General features: G+C 31.4%; 2 protein-coding genes across 2 annotated transcripts; one reads left to right on the top strand and one right to left on the bottom strand.

Moving 5' to 3' along the window:
* The first annotated feature begins 1,802 nt into the window (after window positions 1-1,802).
* On the top strand, window positions 1,803-10,731 carry LOC130945415 (uncharacterized). The gene is made up of 4 exons (XM_057874135.1): window positions 1,803-1,965; window positions 2,453-2,616; window positions 9,132-9,553; window positions 10,148-10,731. The coding sequence occupies exons 1-4, from the start codon at window positions 1,803-1,805 to the stop codon at window positions 10,587-10,589; spliced, it is 1,191 nt and encodes a 396-aa protein (XP_057730118.1). The 3' UTR covers window positions 10,590-10,731.
* Window positions 10,732-10,894: 163 nt separating this feature from the next.
* LOC130944229 (aldehyde dehydrogenase family 3 member H1-like) lies at window positions 10,895-16,675 on the bottom strand. The gene is made up of 10 exons (XM_057872442.1): window positions 16,223-16,675; window positions 13,656-13,724; window positions 13,471-13,567; window positions 13,166-13,372; window positions 12,938-13,053; window positions 12,730-12,834; window positions 12,390-12,562; window positions 12,201-12,291; window positions 11,911-12,060; window positions 10,895-11,294 (listed from the first exon to the last, which is right to left on the bottom strand). The coding sequence occupies exons 1-10, from the start codon at window positions 16,442-16,444 to the stop codon at window positions 11,052-11,054; spliced, it is 1,473 nt and encodes a 490-aa protein (XP_057728425.1). The 5' UTR covers window positions 16,445-16,675; the 3' UTR covers window positions 10,895-11,051.
* Window positions 16,676-18,084: the final 1,409 nt, after the last annotated feature.

Raw genomic sequence — 18,084 nt, 5'->3', positions numbered from 1 at the left:
GAGAGACTCTCTCCTCTCTCTAGGTTTTAGGATTTTAGTTTTATTTCTTCTCCAACTCAAATTTCGATGTTGCTTTAATTTAGTTTCTCTTTTACATTCTATTATTATAGTACTTTAGTTATCTATTTTCTCTTGTGATTTCCTTATTTTGCTAATTTGGTTTATGAATTCTTCATGTTAGATTCAATTTCTCATTAATGCAATTTGAGGTATTTCATGTTTATTGCTTCTCTCTTCATTTGTTATTGTTGTCTTGCAATTGGATATCTTAGATTTTATTATCTCTTCTTGTTTTTCTATGTTTTTATTTTGTGCCTTCCAAGTGTTTGATAAAATATTTGGAAGGATTTTAATTTAGGTTTTTATGTTCTTAACTTGGATTGATTATTTAGAGACTCTTGAGTTATCAAAGGTCTTTTGTTGATTGGTAATTGAGACTTGCTAGTTGGTTTAGACTTCACTAAATCTAGTCTTAGATTAGGACTTGTGAACTTAAGTCAATTTCACTCACTTGACTTACCTTCGTTGTTAGAGGTTAACTAAGTGAAAGCAAAAGGCAATTACCATCACAATTGATAACAATAATAAGGATAGGATTTCTAACTCTCAATCCTTACTAAGAGTTTTATCATTATTAATTTATCTTCTTGCCATTTTTACTTTCTTGTTTCTCATTACAAAAACTCAAAAACGTTTTCCCATAATCAATAGTAAGTACACTTTCCTGCAATTCCTTGAGAGACGACCCGAGGTTTAAATACTTCGGTTTATTTTTTATTGGGGTTTGTACTTGTGATAAACAAATTTTTGATTGAGGAATTGTTTGTTGGTTTAGAACTATACTTGCAACGAGATTTCATTTGTGAAATTCTTTACCGATACACAATTTTCGTTCATCAAGGAGACCTTGGAGACCAAGACAATGAGGTTCCACAAAAAAATCTTTTGTGTCAGCAGTTAAAGGAGGGAAGAATCCCATTGTCATGGAGAAGGATGACAATTTTTCTTTTTCATCAGATGAAGATACGAACAGAGCAGAAGAGGATCCTGAAGAACTAGAGATCAAGATTGAAAAGGTTGGAGGGATTGTTAATTTTTTCTTCAATGAGGCAGCGATGAAAAGTATTAGAGGACCTTGGTGGGAAACCTTGATTGTTAAACTGTTGGGAAGGAAAATCTCTCTCCTAGCTCTCATAAGAAGATTGGAAGCCATGTGGGGAAAGAAAGGAAGCTTAGAAGTTATTGACTTCAAAAATGAATACTTCATAATGAAGTTCTTCTCCCAAGAGGATCTTGATTTTGCCTTGACTGAAGGACCTTAGAAGATTATGGATCATTACCTAGCCATAATCTTTTGGAAACCAGATTTTAATCCATTTGAAGCTACTATTGACAAAATAGTAGCATGGATTAGACTCTCAGGACTGGCTATTGAATATTATGATGAAAGTATGTTGAACAAAATTGTTAACGTAATTGGGAGAACACTCAGAATTGACTCTCACATAGCTGACAAATATAGAGGCAAATTTGCCAGATTATGTGTGGAGTTGAATCTTGATGAACCCCTCATTTCACAATACTCAATCAACGGAACTCGCTATTATGTTGAATATGAGGGCCCCCATAATATCTGTTTCTCATGTGGACTCTTTGGTCATGAGCGAGAGACGTGCCCAAGGAAGCAAATAGAACAATAGCCGACACAGAACCAACCAGCGAACACAGGGGTAAAAACTGGAAAGACGGTGGAAGAAAGCAATGGAACAGAAGAAAGAAAGGACAATCCGGAGAAACAAAAAATGGAGAAGGGCAAACAAGTAAATTCAGTAGAAGGAGAACCATATGGCCCATGGATGGTAGTACAAAGACCTGTATGGAAAAGGAAATTAGGGAAAAGCGTAGCTAGTACAAGTAGTGAGGCGGATGGGAGTAGTGGAAAGAAATTGCAAAAGGGGACAGAAGGTACAAGGTTTGCAATATTAGGAGAAGAAGATTCGAATCCTAATGAGGGGGCACAAATGAAAGCAGAAAATGACAAAACAAAAGAAGCACAACCTCAGCAAAATACCCTACTGCATAATCAGAAGGAAAACAAAGTCACCCAAAAGAAAAGTCCAAGCCCAAAATAGCAAAACCCAAAACCCAAAATGTGACTAGTAATACTCAAGGTCCAAAAATCACACCCGAGCCTCCCATAATAGTTATTTCCTCTGAGAACCTAACACAGCCAAATAACCAGAATAAAAATGCAGCCTCATCCCTGCCAATACAAATAGCCAAAACCCAAACAGAAATAATCCCAACAATATAACCTGCAACCCACATGCCAGTCCATGTCTCAACGAGAATAACCCAATACACCAAGACAATACACAGTCAACCCCATAAATACCATAGGATATTAACATGTAAGACACTTGTGTTCCTGAAATAATTCCAATGGAAGCAGAGATGAATGAACCACCTGATCCTAAACCTCATATGAACTCTATTGAGAGTGATATAATATTGGAAGCAGTATTGCAATATGAAAGAGGAAGAGAACTCCCAGAGAGGCAAGGGAAAAAGCAAGAAAATGAAGAAAGTGAAGAAAGCAATAGCATGGAGATGAAGGTGAATATAGGAAACTCCCAAAGTGGAGTTGCCAACTTAGCTTAAGAAGAGGTACGTTTTGCTTAAACAACCCTATTTAATAATGATTATTATGACATGGAACTGTAGCGGTGCGACTTACCAGGCGTTTTGTCGCACTCTAAAGGAATTATTTAGGATTTACCATCTGGACCTAGTAGCTCTTCTAGAAACTAGATACAGTGGGGACCAAGTCTGGAGGGTAGTTCAGAGATTGGGTTTTTCTTATTTTCACATAGAAGAAGCTAGAGGATTTAGTGGAAGAATTTGGCTTCTTTGGAGAGATCCAAACCTGAGCATAAACATAATTCAAGCAAAGGAGTAGTTTATACATACAGAAATAAAGCAGGGAGGTTTGAACAGGTGATTTTTTTACTATAATTTATGCTAGTCCCCAAAAAAGAGGAAGGAGGAGCTTGTGGACTGATTTAAAGGACATTGCAAAAAGTATGAGTGGAGATTGGATGCTGGTGGGAGTCTTCAATAAAATTGCCTGCGTGAGTGAGAATAAGGGGGGCAACAGGAGTGACCTGAATGCTTGTCGGAAGTTTAAGAACTGGATTAATGATTGTTCTTTGATTGATTTGGGTTTTGTGGGCACAAAGTTCACTTGGAGGGGACCACAATGGGAAGGTTATGAGAGGATTTTCAAAAGGTTAGACAGGGTACTAGTGAATACAAATGGGAGAATAAGATTTTCAGAGGCTAGAGTTGACATTTTACCGCGCACCAACTCTAACCACCACCCCATCTTGGTTAACACTCAACCAAGAGAAGACAACAGAAGAGAATGCCCATTTTGTTTTGAGGCCATGTAGAACCTTCACTCGGAATTTAAAAATTTTGTAAAACAAAATTGGGAAAGGCAGCTAACCTTGCCACCAGCCTTGGGGAATTTCACTAATAAGCTAAAAAAGTGGAACAAATAAATTTTTGGGCATGTTGGAAAACTGAAGAAAAGACTTATGAATAAAATTGGCGGAATACAACGTGCTACCAGCTATGGTAACAACTTTTTTCTAGACATATTGGAGAAAGAGCTACAGAAGGAATTAGAGGAGATCTTGGATAGAGAAGAAGTGATGTGGCTCCAAAAGTCAAGAGAGCAGTGGATAGTTGAAGGCCATCGAAACACAAAGTACTATCACACTCTCACAATCATCAAAAGGCGTAGAAATAAGATTCTCAAATTGCGGGATAGTCATGGCAACTGGCTAGAGAATGAAAAAGATATCATCATTCATACCATTAATTTTTTTTAAAGACTTGTACAATGATGATCTAGTAGCACATCACCACCTATACACTAACAAATCGTACCCAAAGCATGAAGATAAACTAAAACAGAGCATGTATAATACACCTACTATTATAGAGATAAGGAAGGCTATTTTTAGCATAGGTTCTTTAAAGGCCCCGAACAGTGATGGTTACCCAGCCATATTCTATAAAGAATATTGGAAAGAGATTCATGATAGTGTGCAGAAGATGGTTTAGCAGATTTGGAAAAATCCAGAAGAGATAAAAAATTTGAACCAAACTCTAACTGCATTGATCCCTAAGGTTCAAGTCCCAGAATTTATATCCCAGTTTAGGTCTATTGCTCTATGTAATGTGAGTTATAAATGCATTTCAAAGATTCTAGTGGAAAGATTAAAACTGACTCTTGAAGAGCGAATTGCACCATTTTAGTCCAGTTTTGTGCCGGGGAGAAAGATTCAAGACAATATCTTAATTGCAAAGGAATTTACCCACTCAATGAGAAGGATGAAGGAAAAAGAGTTCATGGCCATAAAATTTGATTTTGAAAAAGCCTATGATAGGCTTAGGTGGGGATTCTTGGAGGATTGTTTAAAGGAGTTCGGACTACCAGATCAATTTATAGTTATGGTTATGGCGTGTGTCTCATCGGTCTCCTATGATGTTATTTGGAATGGAAATAAAACTCAAAATTTCAACCCTATGAGGGGCCTAAGACAAGAGAATCCAATATCCCCTTATTTTTTTGTTATAACTATGGATAAACTATCGCAACTTATTGAAGATAGAGTGGAAGAAGGAAGATGGTTATCTTTGAGAATCAAGAATCAGGGACCGGCCATATCTCACTTTTTGTTCGCGGATGACCTCATTATCTTTGCAGAAGTCACAGTGGATCAAATTAAAAATGTGATGGTGACTATGGAAGAATTCTGCAATATTTTAGGATTAAAAATCAATCCCACTAAAATAACAGTAGTTTTCTTTAATAATGTAAAATAGAACATAAAAAATCATATAAAAAATGTGTGTGATTATCAAGAAAAACCATGTTTAGGGAGGTATTTGGGGGCTTTGGTCAATAACAATAGAGCCAGTAAAAAAAATTTAAAAATGTCATAAAGAGAGTTCAATCGAAGCTAAAAGAATGGAAGGCGCAGTGCCTATCCCTAACCGGAAGGATCACGCTAGTAAAATATATGCTTGGACCCATTGCTAACTTTGAGATGCAGCATGACAGAGTTTCCAAAGGAATTTGTCTTGAAATTGGAAAGGCACAAAGAAAATTTATTTAGGGGGAGACTCAGGACCAAAAAAGAATGCATCATGTGAGTTGGAAGACACTTTGTTCACCTAAACAGCAAGGAGGGCTTGGTTTCAAAAAACTGAAAATAGTTAACACAACATTCTTGTTGAAGATTATTTGGTAGTTAAATACAGAATTCAATTCTTTATGGTCACAGCTTCTGCTAAGCAAATATAAAAGAGAAGACATGGGTAATATAAGCCTGACTAGCAAAAAGAGTGACTCACCTCTATGGAGAAAACTCTCAAAACTATGGCAAATCATGAAAGGGAGTTTAGAATGGGTGATACGGGATGGACGAAAGACTGACTTCAGGGACGATGTATGGATTAAAGGAGAAGGTCTCTTGAGAATACAGGCTACTTGTCAGATCCTACAAGATCTGAGCAATAGGATGGTCAAAGACTTTGTGAATGAGGAAGGAGAGTGGAACACTTCCTTACTTAGAAAGTTTCTTTCTGAAACAACAATCCAAAAAATCAGGACCATGCCAACACTAAGAGATGATTTGGGGGAGGATAGCATTGGATGGAGACACACATCTAATGGGTGGGTGGGTCTTTTTGGTTGCATCGGCTTATAAAGATTTAGAGCAGGTAAATGCAACAGGGGATGCTAAATAGAAAAAAAATATGATCTTAGAAAAGACTAGAAAGAATTTGAATATTCATTTGGAGGGTTGCTCATGGCAGAATTTTAACTGCAAAAAAAAGCCAAAATTCTAAGGACAAACCCAAATTGTATCAGCTACTCAAATTCTGATCGAAGAAAGTATTATCCATGCCCTGTGGGACTGCCCAAGAGCAGAAGCTATTGGATCCAGCTCCTCAGTACTAGTGCGATTAATGTCTTCTTCAACCTACAACTTCAGCAATGGATTGAATTCAATTTGCAGAACAACATAGGAAGGTCATCAGATTTTGATTGGATCGATGTTTTTTTTGTTAGATGTTGGATGATCTGGAACTGAAGAAACAATGAACTATTTTTTCTTTCATTTACCAGACCTCAGATACTGCTGAAATGATCAGAAATATTATTCACATGAACAGAAAAGCGTTTGAAAAACAGAATATTATTAAGCCTACCTTGAGATGGACTAACCGTAGAACAACATTGGAAGCTCCACCACAAGGGTGGATAAAGTTTAATATAGACGGATCGGTCCATGAGATGGAAAGCAAGGCTGGGTGTGGCAGATTGATTCGAACCAACATAAGAGAATGGGTTGGAGGCTTCTGGGTAAATGTGGGAAATTGCAGTGTATTTTAGGCAGAATTATGGGACGTGATTAATGGCATTAGAACGGCTTCGGAATTAGGGATGAGAAGAATGATAATTAAAATAGATTCTTTAGAAGTTTTTCAATGTATTTACGAACAAGAGAGAAGCATACAAGTTAACTCCATGATAAACGAACATTATTGAGATGTACAAAAAAAGTCCATAAAAATAAAGTTCAGACACGTGAATAGAAAAGCTAATAAGTATTCAGATTGGCTGACAAAAGAGAGTGTTAAAAGAGGAGAAGAGTTGAATTCATAAATTTTCTGTCGAAAAAATTGATCCCTTTGCTGCAGGAAGATGCTAAGGGAGTTATAACTCCTATTTTAATAAGTGAATAGTTTGGTTGTTAGGCCAAACTCCGGTTATATACCAAAAAAAAAGTAATTGAAATTTTAGTTGAATGGCAAAATATAGTATCTTTTAATATGATCCATATAAATTTAAACCCCAATAATAGTAGTCAAGTAGTTGATAAAACTGTTAAATATATATATGAGTAAATAGTGTACACGAATTTATAATATCTTATATTGGAGAAAAAAATTAATTAAGAGATATTTAAACTTCTAAACTTGACAATTTATTTTTTTCCTCATATTTGAAAAATTAAAAATTTTAGTTTCTTCCAAAAAAGTTATAATATGTGCAAATGAGACTAAATGAGTTCATATTTTATTGCATAAAAAAATACAATAATTTCATTTCATTCGATTTCAATTCACATCCTCTTATTTATTTTAGTTTTTATAATTAGTGTATATAGCACTACTATAAAACATAGTATTGTTGATAATAAAAAATTAATTATTTGAATAATATTTTAAATAATTTTAGTTAAATTCAAATAATATTTATTTTTTATTATATAATATTAGACAAAAATATCTAACCACAAATTATATTAATACTAATATAATTTTAATTAAAATTAATTTACAAAAACACATTGATTTAACTAATGTATATAATTCTAATATCAAAATTAGTTATCAAAATTAATCACTAATAAAAAATGAGATAAAACACATAGAGATAAAAGAAATAACATCCAATATTACATAATTGTCTTGAAATGAAAATGTTACATGTATGTTTTATTTTTTCAATATTTATATATAAATCGAAACCACCTAATTTGATTTACTACTATAAATTGGGGCTTCACTTTTCTCTCTTCAGAGAGTGTTGGAGGGAGAGGGAAAGAATGTATGAAAATGTAATTCAAAACAATAAAATTTGTATTGTATATATAGGTATAGAAGTAATAAATCAAGCTCATCCAATTCGATTTACTATGGATTGAAATTTAAAATCTCCTATTTCGATTTAGCATAAATCTATCTCATTCCAATATTTTCTCCTACTAATTCAAAACTGCATGTCTCTATTATTTACTTCTTGACATGCTAATTCAAATCTTGCCGATTCAATTTAGCATGAGAAGTCCTAAATCAAATTTTTCTAGTTTGATTTACATAAAAACACTAATAAAACATGCATGTAACATTTTCGGTTTCAGGACATTCTTATAAAATTGGATGTCATTTCTTTTATTTATGTGTTTTATTTTTATCCTACAAAATATATGTTGAAAGAGTATAAAATGCACATTAATAATGAATTAAACATATATATATATATATATATTTATACACAAATACATAATAATTAATTTTAATATTTTTATTTTAGATATTGTACGTAATTAAATTTCAAAATGTTGGAAAAGAAATTCATCGGATAAAATATTGAAAAAGGGTAGAAGATGGTGTGCTCGTCATGGATGGGTTACGTTGAAGTTAGTTAGATCAAATGAAGGCGGTAATTTAATTCTACAACTACGGTTAGTATAGTCAAATCCCAAATCAAATGTGATCTGTATGTTGACGGTTGACCCCACAAAAAAATCTGAGCTGTATGTTTTAAACACCGGGAGAAGTATTTAATAAAACAAGAAAAATTAAATAAAGTCTTCGCTTTGCTAATAACAGATGGAAGTAGCTAATAAAAGCCTATATATATATATAAACAGGCACCACCAATATTTGGGTTTCCATGCATTCGTTCACCTCTCTTTGTGGACGTTGTTACTCTTACACGTATTCTCTTCTACCTCCCTCTCTTTCTTTCTTTCTTTTTCTCCTTCTTCTCATGGTGCAAGCTTCCTGCGTCGTTGGCTTAGATTCCCTTCGTAAATTATGCAAAGCCTACAAATCAATCTTCAAAAGATGGTTACGTCGTAAGAAGCAACGATTTTCATCCTCAACGAGAAAATACAACCAAGAATCTCACAACCATCTTCATCATCAGGTAATCACACAAATAGGGTTATCAAATATATGATGATATATTAATATTAATACATAAAGATTTAGTTTAGCAATATGTTACCAAAATGTCTTCATAATAATCTAGGTTTTCCATGATTAATTAGCTCCATTTTGCAGCTGATTTAATATAAAAATTCATGTGCAGTTATTTTTGTCTAAAACTAATAATAAAAAATTATTAGATTATAATTTAGTCAAATATTAAATTATTTAACGATTCTTAATAATTAATTTTATACAAGACAATTGCACCTGAATTTCTTGATTTAGAAATAGATCCGTCAATGAAAAATCTATTTTGATCCTTGCAACAGAAACATTTTGATGAAGCTAGCCAAGCGGGTGCCTCCTTCAACGGAAACAATGACAATTTCAGATCGAATAACGACTATGGTTCTAGAAACAACAATAATGGTCCATCAACGAGTTCAAGAAGATTATCAAGCTTGCATTCACAAAGACATAGGGCTAGCAGAAGCTGTGAATCCATACCCGCATCACTGTTATGGAGCAAAAATGGCAGCGGTTGCAACAGTTTCAACCTACCGCCGCCGCAACTCTCGAGAAGCTCGAGTGCTCGGAAGAGCTTCTCTTCTACAATCATGTATTCCAGTTCATCGTCTGCGATGCTAAAACCGCAACCCATCGAGATGACGGTTGAGTGCACCCTTGAGGAGTTGTGCCATGGATGCATTAAGAAGTTCAAGATCAAAAGAGATGTCATCACTCCTAATGGGTTAGTATTTGTATTTCTTGTTTCCAATCTTTCCTCCTCTTTCTAATTTTTAGCAGAGAAGTGTTAGCAGCACATTTTGTGATTTGTAGTCATCAATTAATTATCATTAGTATGGTATGAGATTATGATGTGAAATTACTCTATTATTTTTTACTATTTAAGTGATTGCTAGATTTTAATAAAAATGCTTGCCCTATCTGACATTCGCAGCAATCAATTAATTTTACATGAAAATAACTGTACTTGAGTAATTAACTTAAATTTGTTGGGAAGTAACTCCATGATAAAAGACTATATAAAACAAAATGTTAGTTCTATTAAAATAAAAAATTATATTTAAACAACCAAAAAAAAAATTATAATGTGAATTTCACTTGTTCATTTTTTCTTTGCAGAATGTATATATCATATGTAACAATTGTAACATTCAATGGTTTTAACTACTTAACACTTGAAGAACTTCTAAAATGCAGTTAAAATAATAACTAGAGTTGGAACTATAAAGCATGTAACGAGTTTTACCACTTTGATAATTTATCGAATAAATCCTATCCCTCATAAATGATAAATCCTCTTGATTTTGATGGTGTATAGGGAAATGTCTCAAGAAGAAGAGATCGTAACGTTAAATGTGGAGCCAGGATGGAGGACTGGTACAAAAATTACATTTGAAAGTTCCGGAAATGTTAGAGCTGGTTTATACCGAGAAGACGTAATATTTTCTATATGGGAGAAAAAGCACCAATTATTCCGAAGAGAAGGTGATGATTTGGAATTGGTGCTTGAAATTCCCTTGGTAAAAGCACTCAGTGGAGGCATAATACCGATCCCATTATTGGGGGGAGAAGAGATGAACGTGAGTTTTGAAGAAGATATCATATTCCCTGGTTTTGAGAAAGTAATCTCTGGCCAGGGCATGCCAATTTTCAATGATCCAGACAAGAGAGGAGACTTGAGAATTAAGTTTCTTGTTGAGTTTCCAACATATCTCACTGATCAACAACGGGCTGAGGTTGTTAGCATATTACAAGAGTAGTCTTCATTCTCAATAGCAGTTGGAGTTTTTTTTTTTATTATTATTTTTTTATTCATTTTCATTTATTCATTTTATTTATTTATTTGTTTGTTTATCCGTATTATTGAATAGATTAAGTTTTCATTCATCAGGTAGGTTAAGATTTGAGAATGAGAAAGATGTACATTTGTAACGTTGCAGATTAATTGTTAATTAAAGTTGTAGAAAAGAAACCAATTTAATTTATCTGCTTGCATTGTTTACAATTTCAATTTTGATTATGGTCAAGTTCATGCTATCTCAAGAGTTCTGAAAAACACAAAAGAAATATTTGCTATCTCAAGCACAAGCCTTGCTTATTGATTTTCTCATTAAACAAAACAAAGAAAAGAATATCACACATTCTTAGTACACAAGGAGGCGAATTAGAAATAAAGTAAAAAAAAAAAAAACGTTAATATGAGACACAATTTATGGAACAAATTAAGCCTTGGAGGACCATCCCAAAAGAGCACCAATGATGCTAAGAATACCACCACTAACGAGTGCCTTCATCACCCTCTGTTTTGTTTCTGTGTATGGTGGATACCTTAGTGATGCGTCTCCACCAAAACCACGATAAAGAACTGCTTTCTTGTGAGTAAACGCTTCAAAGGAGAACCTTCCATGGTATGAACCTGTTCCACTGTCTCCTACTCCCCCAAATGGCAACGTGGGAACAATAAGCTGCACCAGGAAAAGAGAACAAAACAGAGATGAACAATATTCTCACTTCATATTAATATTAATATTTGCATATTTTAGGAATACATAGAAATGATTATAAATATTCTTCATATATGGATGCATCCTCAATCTTCTTAGCTGAGATGCTTAAATATTTTGGTGGAGTGAAACCTAAACATTTTATGAGAAGGAAAAGTATAGGGTACCAACATATTATCTGCCAATTTATTGCTAACAATGATTAATTATTATATTTTAAACACATATATAAAGAGACACATCCAAAAAATATATCTATAAAGACACTTCTATTAAACACAGCTATAAAAAAGACATTTTTATTAGACACATCCACAAAGACACTTCCATTAAACACACTTATAAATAAGAGTTGGCAGATGTTGGCATAAATGTTGTTGGTAACGTAGCGGGATTAGAATGATCTTTAGAAACATTATTAGAAGGTTATATTATATCATGATTCTTCTTCATTTAAAATCGAAATAAGGGTAACCCTCCAACTCTGAATGGTTATTTAGTTCTTAGCGCACACACACACATGCAAGCTCATGCATTGATTGAAAAGATTATAAAAAAAAAGACAAATTAACATTACATGTAAGGCAATGTCATTGACAAGCATGCCCCCTGCAGAAACATTCTTCACAAACTGCTCCTTCAGCTTCTTGTTGTTTGTAAATATATATGCAGCCAGAGGCTTTGTTCTTGAATTGATCAGATCAAAACTTTCTTCCAATTTATTCACCTGTTACCCAAAAATCATGTATCATCATTATTGATCTTCCAAAGCAGCACATATCAGTCACTATTGCAGATTGATAACAAATTCCAAAAACAATGTCATATAAAACAGTTATTTAGGTGCCTTGATTAAATTATTCCTACCGTGATGATGGGAAGCAATGGACCAAATATCTCCTCACCCATGATCAGAGAATCATGTGGAACATCCAATAGTAAAGTGGGAGAAATCCTCCTGAAATTAAAGTGATACAAGAGAATGATGGTGTCAATATATAGTACAATTTCACAGATGCTAAGAAGTTAAAGTAAAAATGCAAAATGGGTACTTACAATTTGCTTTCATCCTTTTCGCCTCCATGAATAATCTTGTCGGAAACCTTCTCATCGTCCAAGAGCTTCGCTACGCGAACAAAGTGGTTGTGATTCACAATTCTGGATATATCTTTTGATTCCAACGGATTCTTTCCAAAGAAGTTCTCCAACTCAGTCTTCAGAGAATCCACCTAGAAATAAGAAGCACAAAACACAATAAGCTATGACAATATCATCCTAAATCATCATTCTAAACCTCCATCTAAGTTTTAAACAATGAATATTTTGGCTTCTCTTTTATTATTTCAAGATAATAAAAGCATTCAAATAATACTTTATTTCGAAGAATAAATCATACCAACTTGGGAGCAAAGTCTTTTGTTGTAATAACATAATCAGGAGAAACACAAGCTTGTCCATTGTTGAGTCCCCACTTGCCAGAAATTAAGCGTCTAGCTGCTACCTAGTAAGATACAAATTAAGTTTGAGTCAAGAATGAGATTCAAGAAGGCCTAAATGATAGAATGTTACTGAAGAAAGATCAAAATCAGGCCAATGGTCAATACCTGTAAATTGACATCTGAATCAACAACTGCTGGACATTTTCCTCCAAGCTCCAGAACAACAGGTGTAAGGTGTTTTGCAGCAGCAGTCATGACTATGCGCCCCACTCTTCCATTACCTACAAATTCAAGAATTGATTATGACTTTTTATCCATGCAGAAACTCGGATAGTGCAACATTCTTACTTCATCCAAGGAAATTGGAATAATGACAGGGGAGAAATGAAGAACCTGTGTAGAAAATCTTGTCCCACTTTTGATCCAAGAGTGCACTTGTTTCATCAACTGCTCCTTCAACAACTCTAACACATGAGTTATCCATGTACTCTGCTAACAGTTTAGCCATCAATGATGAAGTTGCTGGAGCAATCTCTGATGGTTTTAGAACCACAGCATTACCAGCTGCAATGGCTCCAACCACTGGATCAAGAGACAGCACTGGAAAAAAGAAGAAAAAATATATAAGTAATATGTAATCGTCATATAGGTTGTTAGGATCAAACATATCAAACAAGTTCAACTGAATAATAACTTACAAATTGGATAGTTCCATGCAGAAATGACCAACACAACCCCAAGTGGTTCAGGTACTATTTCAGCTGAAGAAGGAAATGTTGATATTGAAGTTTTGACCTGAATTAATAATCAATAAGGCATATTAATAAGGCATATTAATAATCAGTATCCATGTCAATTCTGATGTGCTAATGAGGTAAAATACCTTCTCTGGCTTCATCCATTGTTTCAATTCCTTCAATATGACTTCACATGAGTTTTTAAACATTCCAATCTGAAAATATAAACAGGGAAATTAGGATTTTCCTCCACATTTGTTTCTGTCAAGAGTTTCAAAATATGTTTGCTTTAGTAGCAACTGTCACAAGTTGAAGCTAACATTTAACAAAGATTTTAGCATCTTGATTACAATAGATTAGTGTCCTTTTCCAATTACTGCAAAATCACACGTGTAATTTGTGTAAAAACTAAAAACTCACACGACATATTCGTGTGAATATTATAGAAAAATCAATCCTCTCGTTTGTCATGGTTTTACCTTTATATTAAAATAAAAATAATATTTTAAAATAAAAAAATCCTTATCGTGAAGGGTTGACCGAAGTGCTAAAACTCGATCAGGCCACACGCTTACAAATACTCAAAAAAAAAAAATTATTGTGTACCAATATATTATTACTAATAATAATTAATTATTATATTTTAAACACATATATAAAGAGATACATTCAAAAAATATATCTATAAAGATACTTTTATTAAATAAAATCATAAAAAAATATTTTTATTAGACACATTTACAAATACATTTTCATTCAACACAATTATAAATAAGAGTTAATAGAAGTTGACAAAAATATTGTTGATAACGTAGGAAGATTGATACTCAAATAAGCATTAAGCAACATACAATTTAACAAAAATCCAAAAAATTATTACAGGCTGGGCTTTAGAATTATTAATTCGCTCAAATTCATTTGTTTGCAACTTGATTGGGTTGACAAATTAAACCAATTTATTATTTAACTGATGGACTAGTTAGTCACTGTTGGAGTTGAACCAGAGAAAAGACTTTAAATTGTGGACCTGTAGCTTTCAAATGTATATTGGATTTAGCTAAAAAAAAAAAAAACTCTTTTTGGATTTCTAAGTTTGAATTTTTTTTTTTCAGATAAAATAGTGTATACGATATACGTCTGAATTTAATGTGAACTTCAAACCAAAAATGTAGAAAGAATTAGAATATTTTTGAATTTACGAAGGTAAGATAGAATTAATGAGATTCAGGTCATACACCGATTTGATTTCTGATGTTTCAACTGCATTGCTGTTATCTTCAGATTGAACTCCAGACACTTAGATTTAGTCTAGAATTAATATGAACGTATATGAATTAAAAAAATTTTACTTAACACAGTCATATACTTGATGAAATCATCAACCCTCAAGAAAAGCTACTGAAATAATGCTTTAATAATGCGAAACATTTATTAATATAGTATATTTTGAAAGGTGAATTCTATAATATTTATAATTTGATGTTTATCTTTTGTCTAATTTATATTTTTTATAATAATTTTTAAATATATAATAATTATTTATTTTTATATTTTTAAAATTAAATATTAATTTTTAATTTTTTTAATAAATTAGTCAAACACTTTTATACGTCATAACAATTATCATCTGAAGAGTAATCATGATTATACTTTAACTTTAAGAAAACAAACAAGCATATTTTTAAAAAAAAGATACATATATTTATAATTTTGTCAATTCTTAATTTTATATATTTGCCAAGATTTTTTCCTTGTAATTTCAGTTTCTAATAATACATACATCGTGCTTGAAATTTATAGTAATATATTTAAAATAGTTATAACTAACATGAATTAAGCCGGTAAAAATGATTTTATTTATTTATTTATTTATTTATTTATTTTAGAGTAGAATATACAAGATATATTAAGTGGAAGAGTCATTTATTGCAAATCTAACATTCATGCATCGACAATGGAATATTTTAACTAAATAACACACACGCAGACAAATATCATTCAAGAACTGAGATTTCATCTTCTACCAACTAGAGACCAATGATTATTTAATTTAGAGAAATGCTACGGGCAACAACTTTAATATTTTGTAATTATCAATTGGTCATCAATAATATTTTTAATGATATGAGATTATATCTAATGGTAAAAAATTATTTACTTTTTTTTATAGTTAAATGCTGACCAAAACACACAAAAATTACTAATTCCCTAGACTTTTCCTTTCATTTATTCTTTCCCCTATCTCAATTCAGAAAGCAAGAACAACACTTCCCAAATTTTAATTAAGGGGGAGGAGGGGGACTAGAATGCAAAAAATAGAAGTTTCAGAAGTAAGTAAGAAAAAATTAAAAATAGAATTTTAATTTTAGTATGCTTACAGTGTAAAGTATTATTTGTGTAAAAAAAATCTAAAAAATTAATTATAATATAAATTAATTAAATTAATTTTTTTATTTTTTATTTTAAAATTTAAAAAATTATAATAATAAATTTCTTTTTGAAATAGATCTATTTTTTTAACTAATTAATTTTAGTTAGTTAGATTTTAATTTAAATGACTATTTACATAATAAATATAAAAATTAATTATTTTTATTAATGTACAGTATGTACTGTTACTAATTAAATGTAGGTATGAAATTATTTTATAAAGATATACTGTTGAAAGAAAATTGAGATAAAGGGGGAGAGAGAGGAAAGTGAAAAGATTGACCTCGTAGACGACGGTTTCGAGCGGTGGCTTGGCGAGGTCGGAGAGAAGAGCATCGATGATCTGTTTCTCGTTGTCAGTCACCATCTTCAGCAGTGCCTTCACCTGCGACACTCTCCACTCGTAGCTTCTAGTCTTTCCAGAACGGAAGCTCCCTCTCAGCTCCTTCATCACCATCGACGCCGTTTCTCCGTCAAACACAACCTTCTTCTGCAACGACTCCATATTCAACGGTCGATCTCTTTTCTTTTGTTTTCAATTTGATTTAATTTCGCTGACGTCAGAAGAAATAGAGTTGTTTCTTTAATCTGTTGGGAGAGAAGTGGCGTGGTAAGGACTCGAATTTATAGGGTGAAGACGTGAACGTTATATCTTATAGTTTTGGCGGTGGCCGGTGACGATGGTCAGAACGTGTGGCGTTACACACGCAAAATCTTTTTTGGCCTCTCCGCTGTATTTTAAAATGCTTTTATATATTTAAAGATAAGATGGAAATAAATTTGATTTGTGATTTGAACACTTGCATCATGTTAACGTAAGAGTGCGCTAATCAAAACATTATTATGCCATGTAAGTCAAATTATCTCTAGATTATCTAATTGACAAGGTGTTATGTGATGATTTGTACAAATATATAGTAATGTATTCACATGTTAGTGAATATAATGCATTTAGTTTGACCTATTTTCATTAAGTATCTCAAAAACGTCAAAATTTAATTGGACGTTAGTATAAATTTTTATTACAATGTTATATATTAGTGAATAATAAATATTTTATTATTAGAAAAAATAGTTTATATACAAAATAAATTTAGAAGAAAAAAATATTTGTAAACTTAGTTTGATTATGTCTTCCAGTTAGATACTTCTTCAATCATTGATTAAATTGTAAACTCTACCTAATTTATTTATTTCATGTTTTTCATCCTTAAATTTAAATTGATATTTTAAAATAGGGAGGTTTCTGGTGGCTATATTCTTTTGGTGGCTAAGATGGCCAAGCTTAATAAACCAATTTGAAATTGACATATGTTACATTTAAAGAAAGTGGATGTAGGCTTTAACCCTTCTAACCATGATAACTCTACTAATCCAAGAAAAATAAAATATTTCAACTTTAAATTATAGTAATTAGAGAAGTTTTATTGTGGTATTAGTTTTGATGATTAAAAATGATAAAAGTTTGACTTATAAATAAAATATTAACACATAATAAAAATATTAAATTTAAAATAAAAATAATTCTTTCTTTTATAATTTTTTATATATAATTATTTTTATCAAAATTATTTTTTATAGTTATAAAAAATAACACAAAAATAATTTTTTTAATTATTTTTATTTATAAAAAATATTTTTTATAATTATTTTTACTAAAATTATTTTTTTATAATTATTTTATTATTATTATTATTAATTTCTAAAAACAACACCAAAACTATTTTTTTAAATATTTTTATTTTAAAAAATAATTTTTATTATTATTATTAAAATAATTTTTTATAATTTTTTTGTAATTTTAAAAAACTAACACTAAAATAATATTCTTTCTCATAATTTTTTATGATTATTTTTAAACTAACACCAAAAGACTGAATATCATTTTGGTGTTAGTTTTTCAAAATTACAAAAAAAAATTATTATAAAAAAATTATTTAGTAAAAATAATAATAATAAAAATAATTATAAAAAATTTATTTTAATAAAAATAATTATAAAAATAATTATAATAAATTATTTTTTAAAATAAAAATAATAATAATAAAAAATAATTATAAATATAATCATAAAAAATTATAAAAGAGAGAAAGAATCATTTTAGTTTTAAATTTAATTTTTTTATTATGCCATATATTAATATTT

The sequence above is a fragment of the Arachis stenosperma genome, chromosome 8 (genome assembly GCF_014773155.1).
Source record: "Arachis stenosperma cultivar V10309 chromosome 8, arast.V10309.gnm1.PFL2, whole genome shotgun sequence".
Lineage (NCBI taxonomy): Eukaryota > Viridiplantae > Streptophyta > Magnoliopsida > Fabales > Fabaceae > Arachis > Arachis stenosperma.
Note: the sequence above shows the minus strand (reverse complement) of the source record. Positions and strands in the feature narration are given on the sequence as shown.

Bases quoted from the DNA above. Each gene is read 5' to 3' on its own strand.
- LOC130944229 (XM_057872442.1), bottom strand. From the start codon at position 16,444: ATGGAGTCGTTGCAGAAGAAGGTTGTGTTTGACGGAGAAACGGCGTCG. The intron at 13,373-13,470 runs GTAAGTTATTAT...TCTTTTTTCCAG, and splicing joins TGCATGGAACTATCCAATTT to TGCTGTCTCTTGATCCAGTG. The intron at 12,061-12,200 runs GTAGGAATAATT...TTTGGGTAACAG, and splicing joins CATTGCTTCCCATCATCACG to GTGAATAAATTGGAAGAAAG.
- LOC130945415 (XM_057874135.1), top strand. From the start codon at position 1,803: ATGGAGAAGGGCAAACAAGTAAATTCAGTAGAAGGAGAACCATATGGC. The intron at 1,966-2,452 runs GTACAAGGTTTG...CAATGGAAGCAG, and splicing joins ATTGCAAAAGGGGACAGAAG to AGATGAATGAACCACCTGAT. The intron at 2,617-9,131 runs GTGAATATAGGA...TCCTTGCAACAG, and splicing joins GCAATAGCATGGAGATGAAG to AAACATTTTGATGAAGCTAG.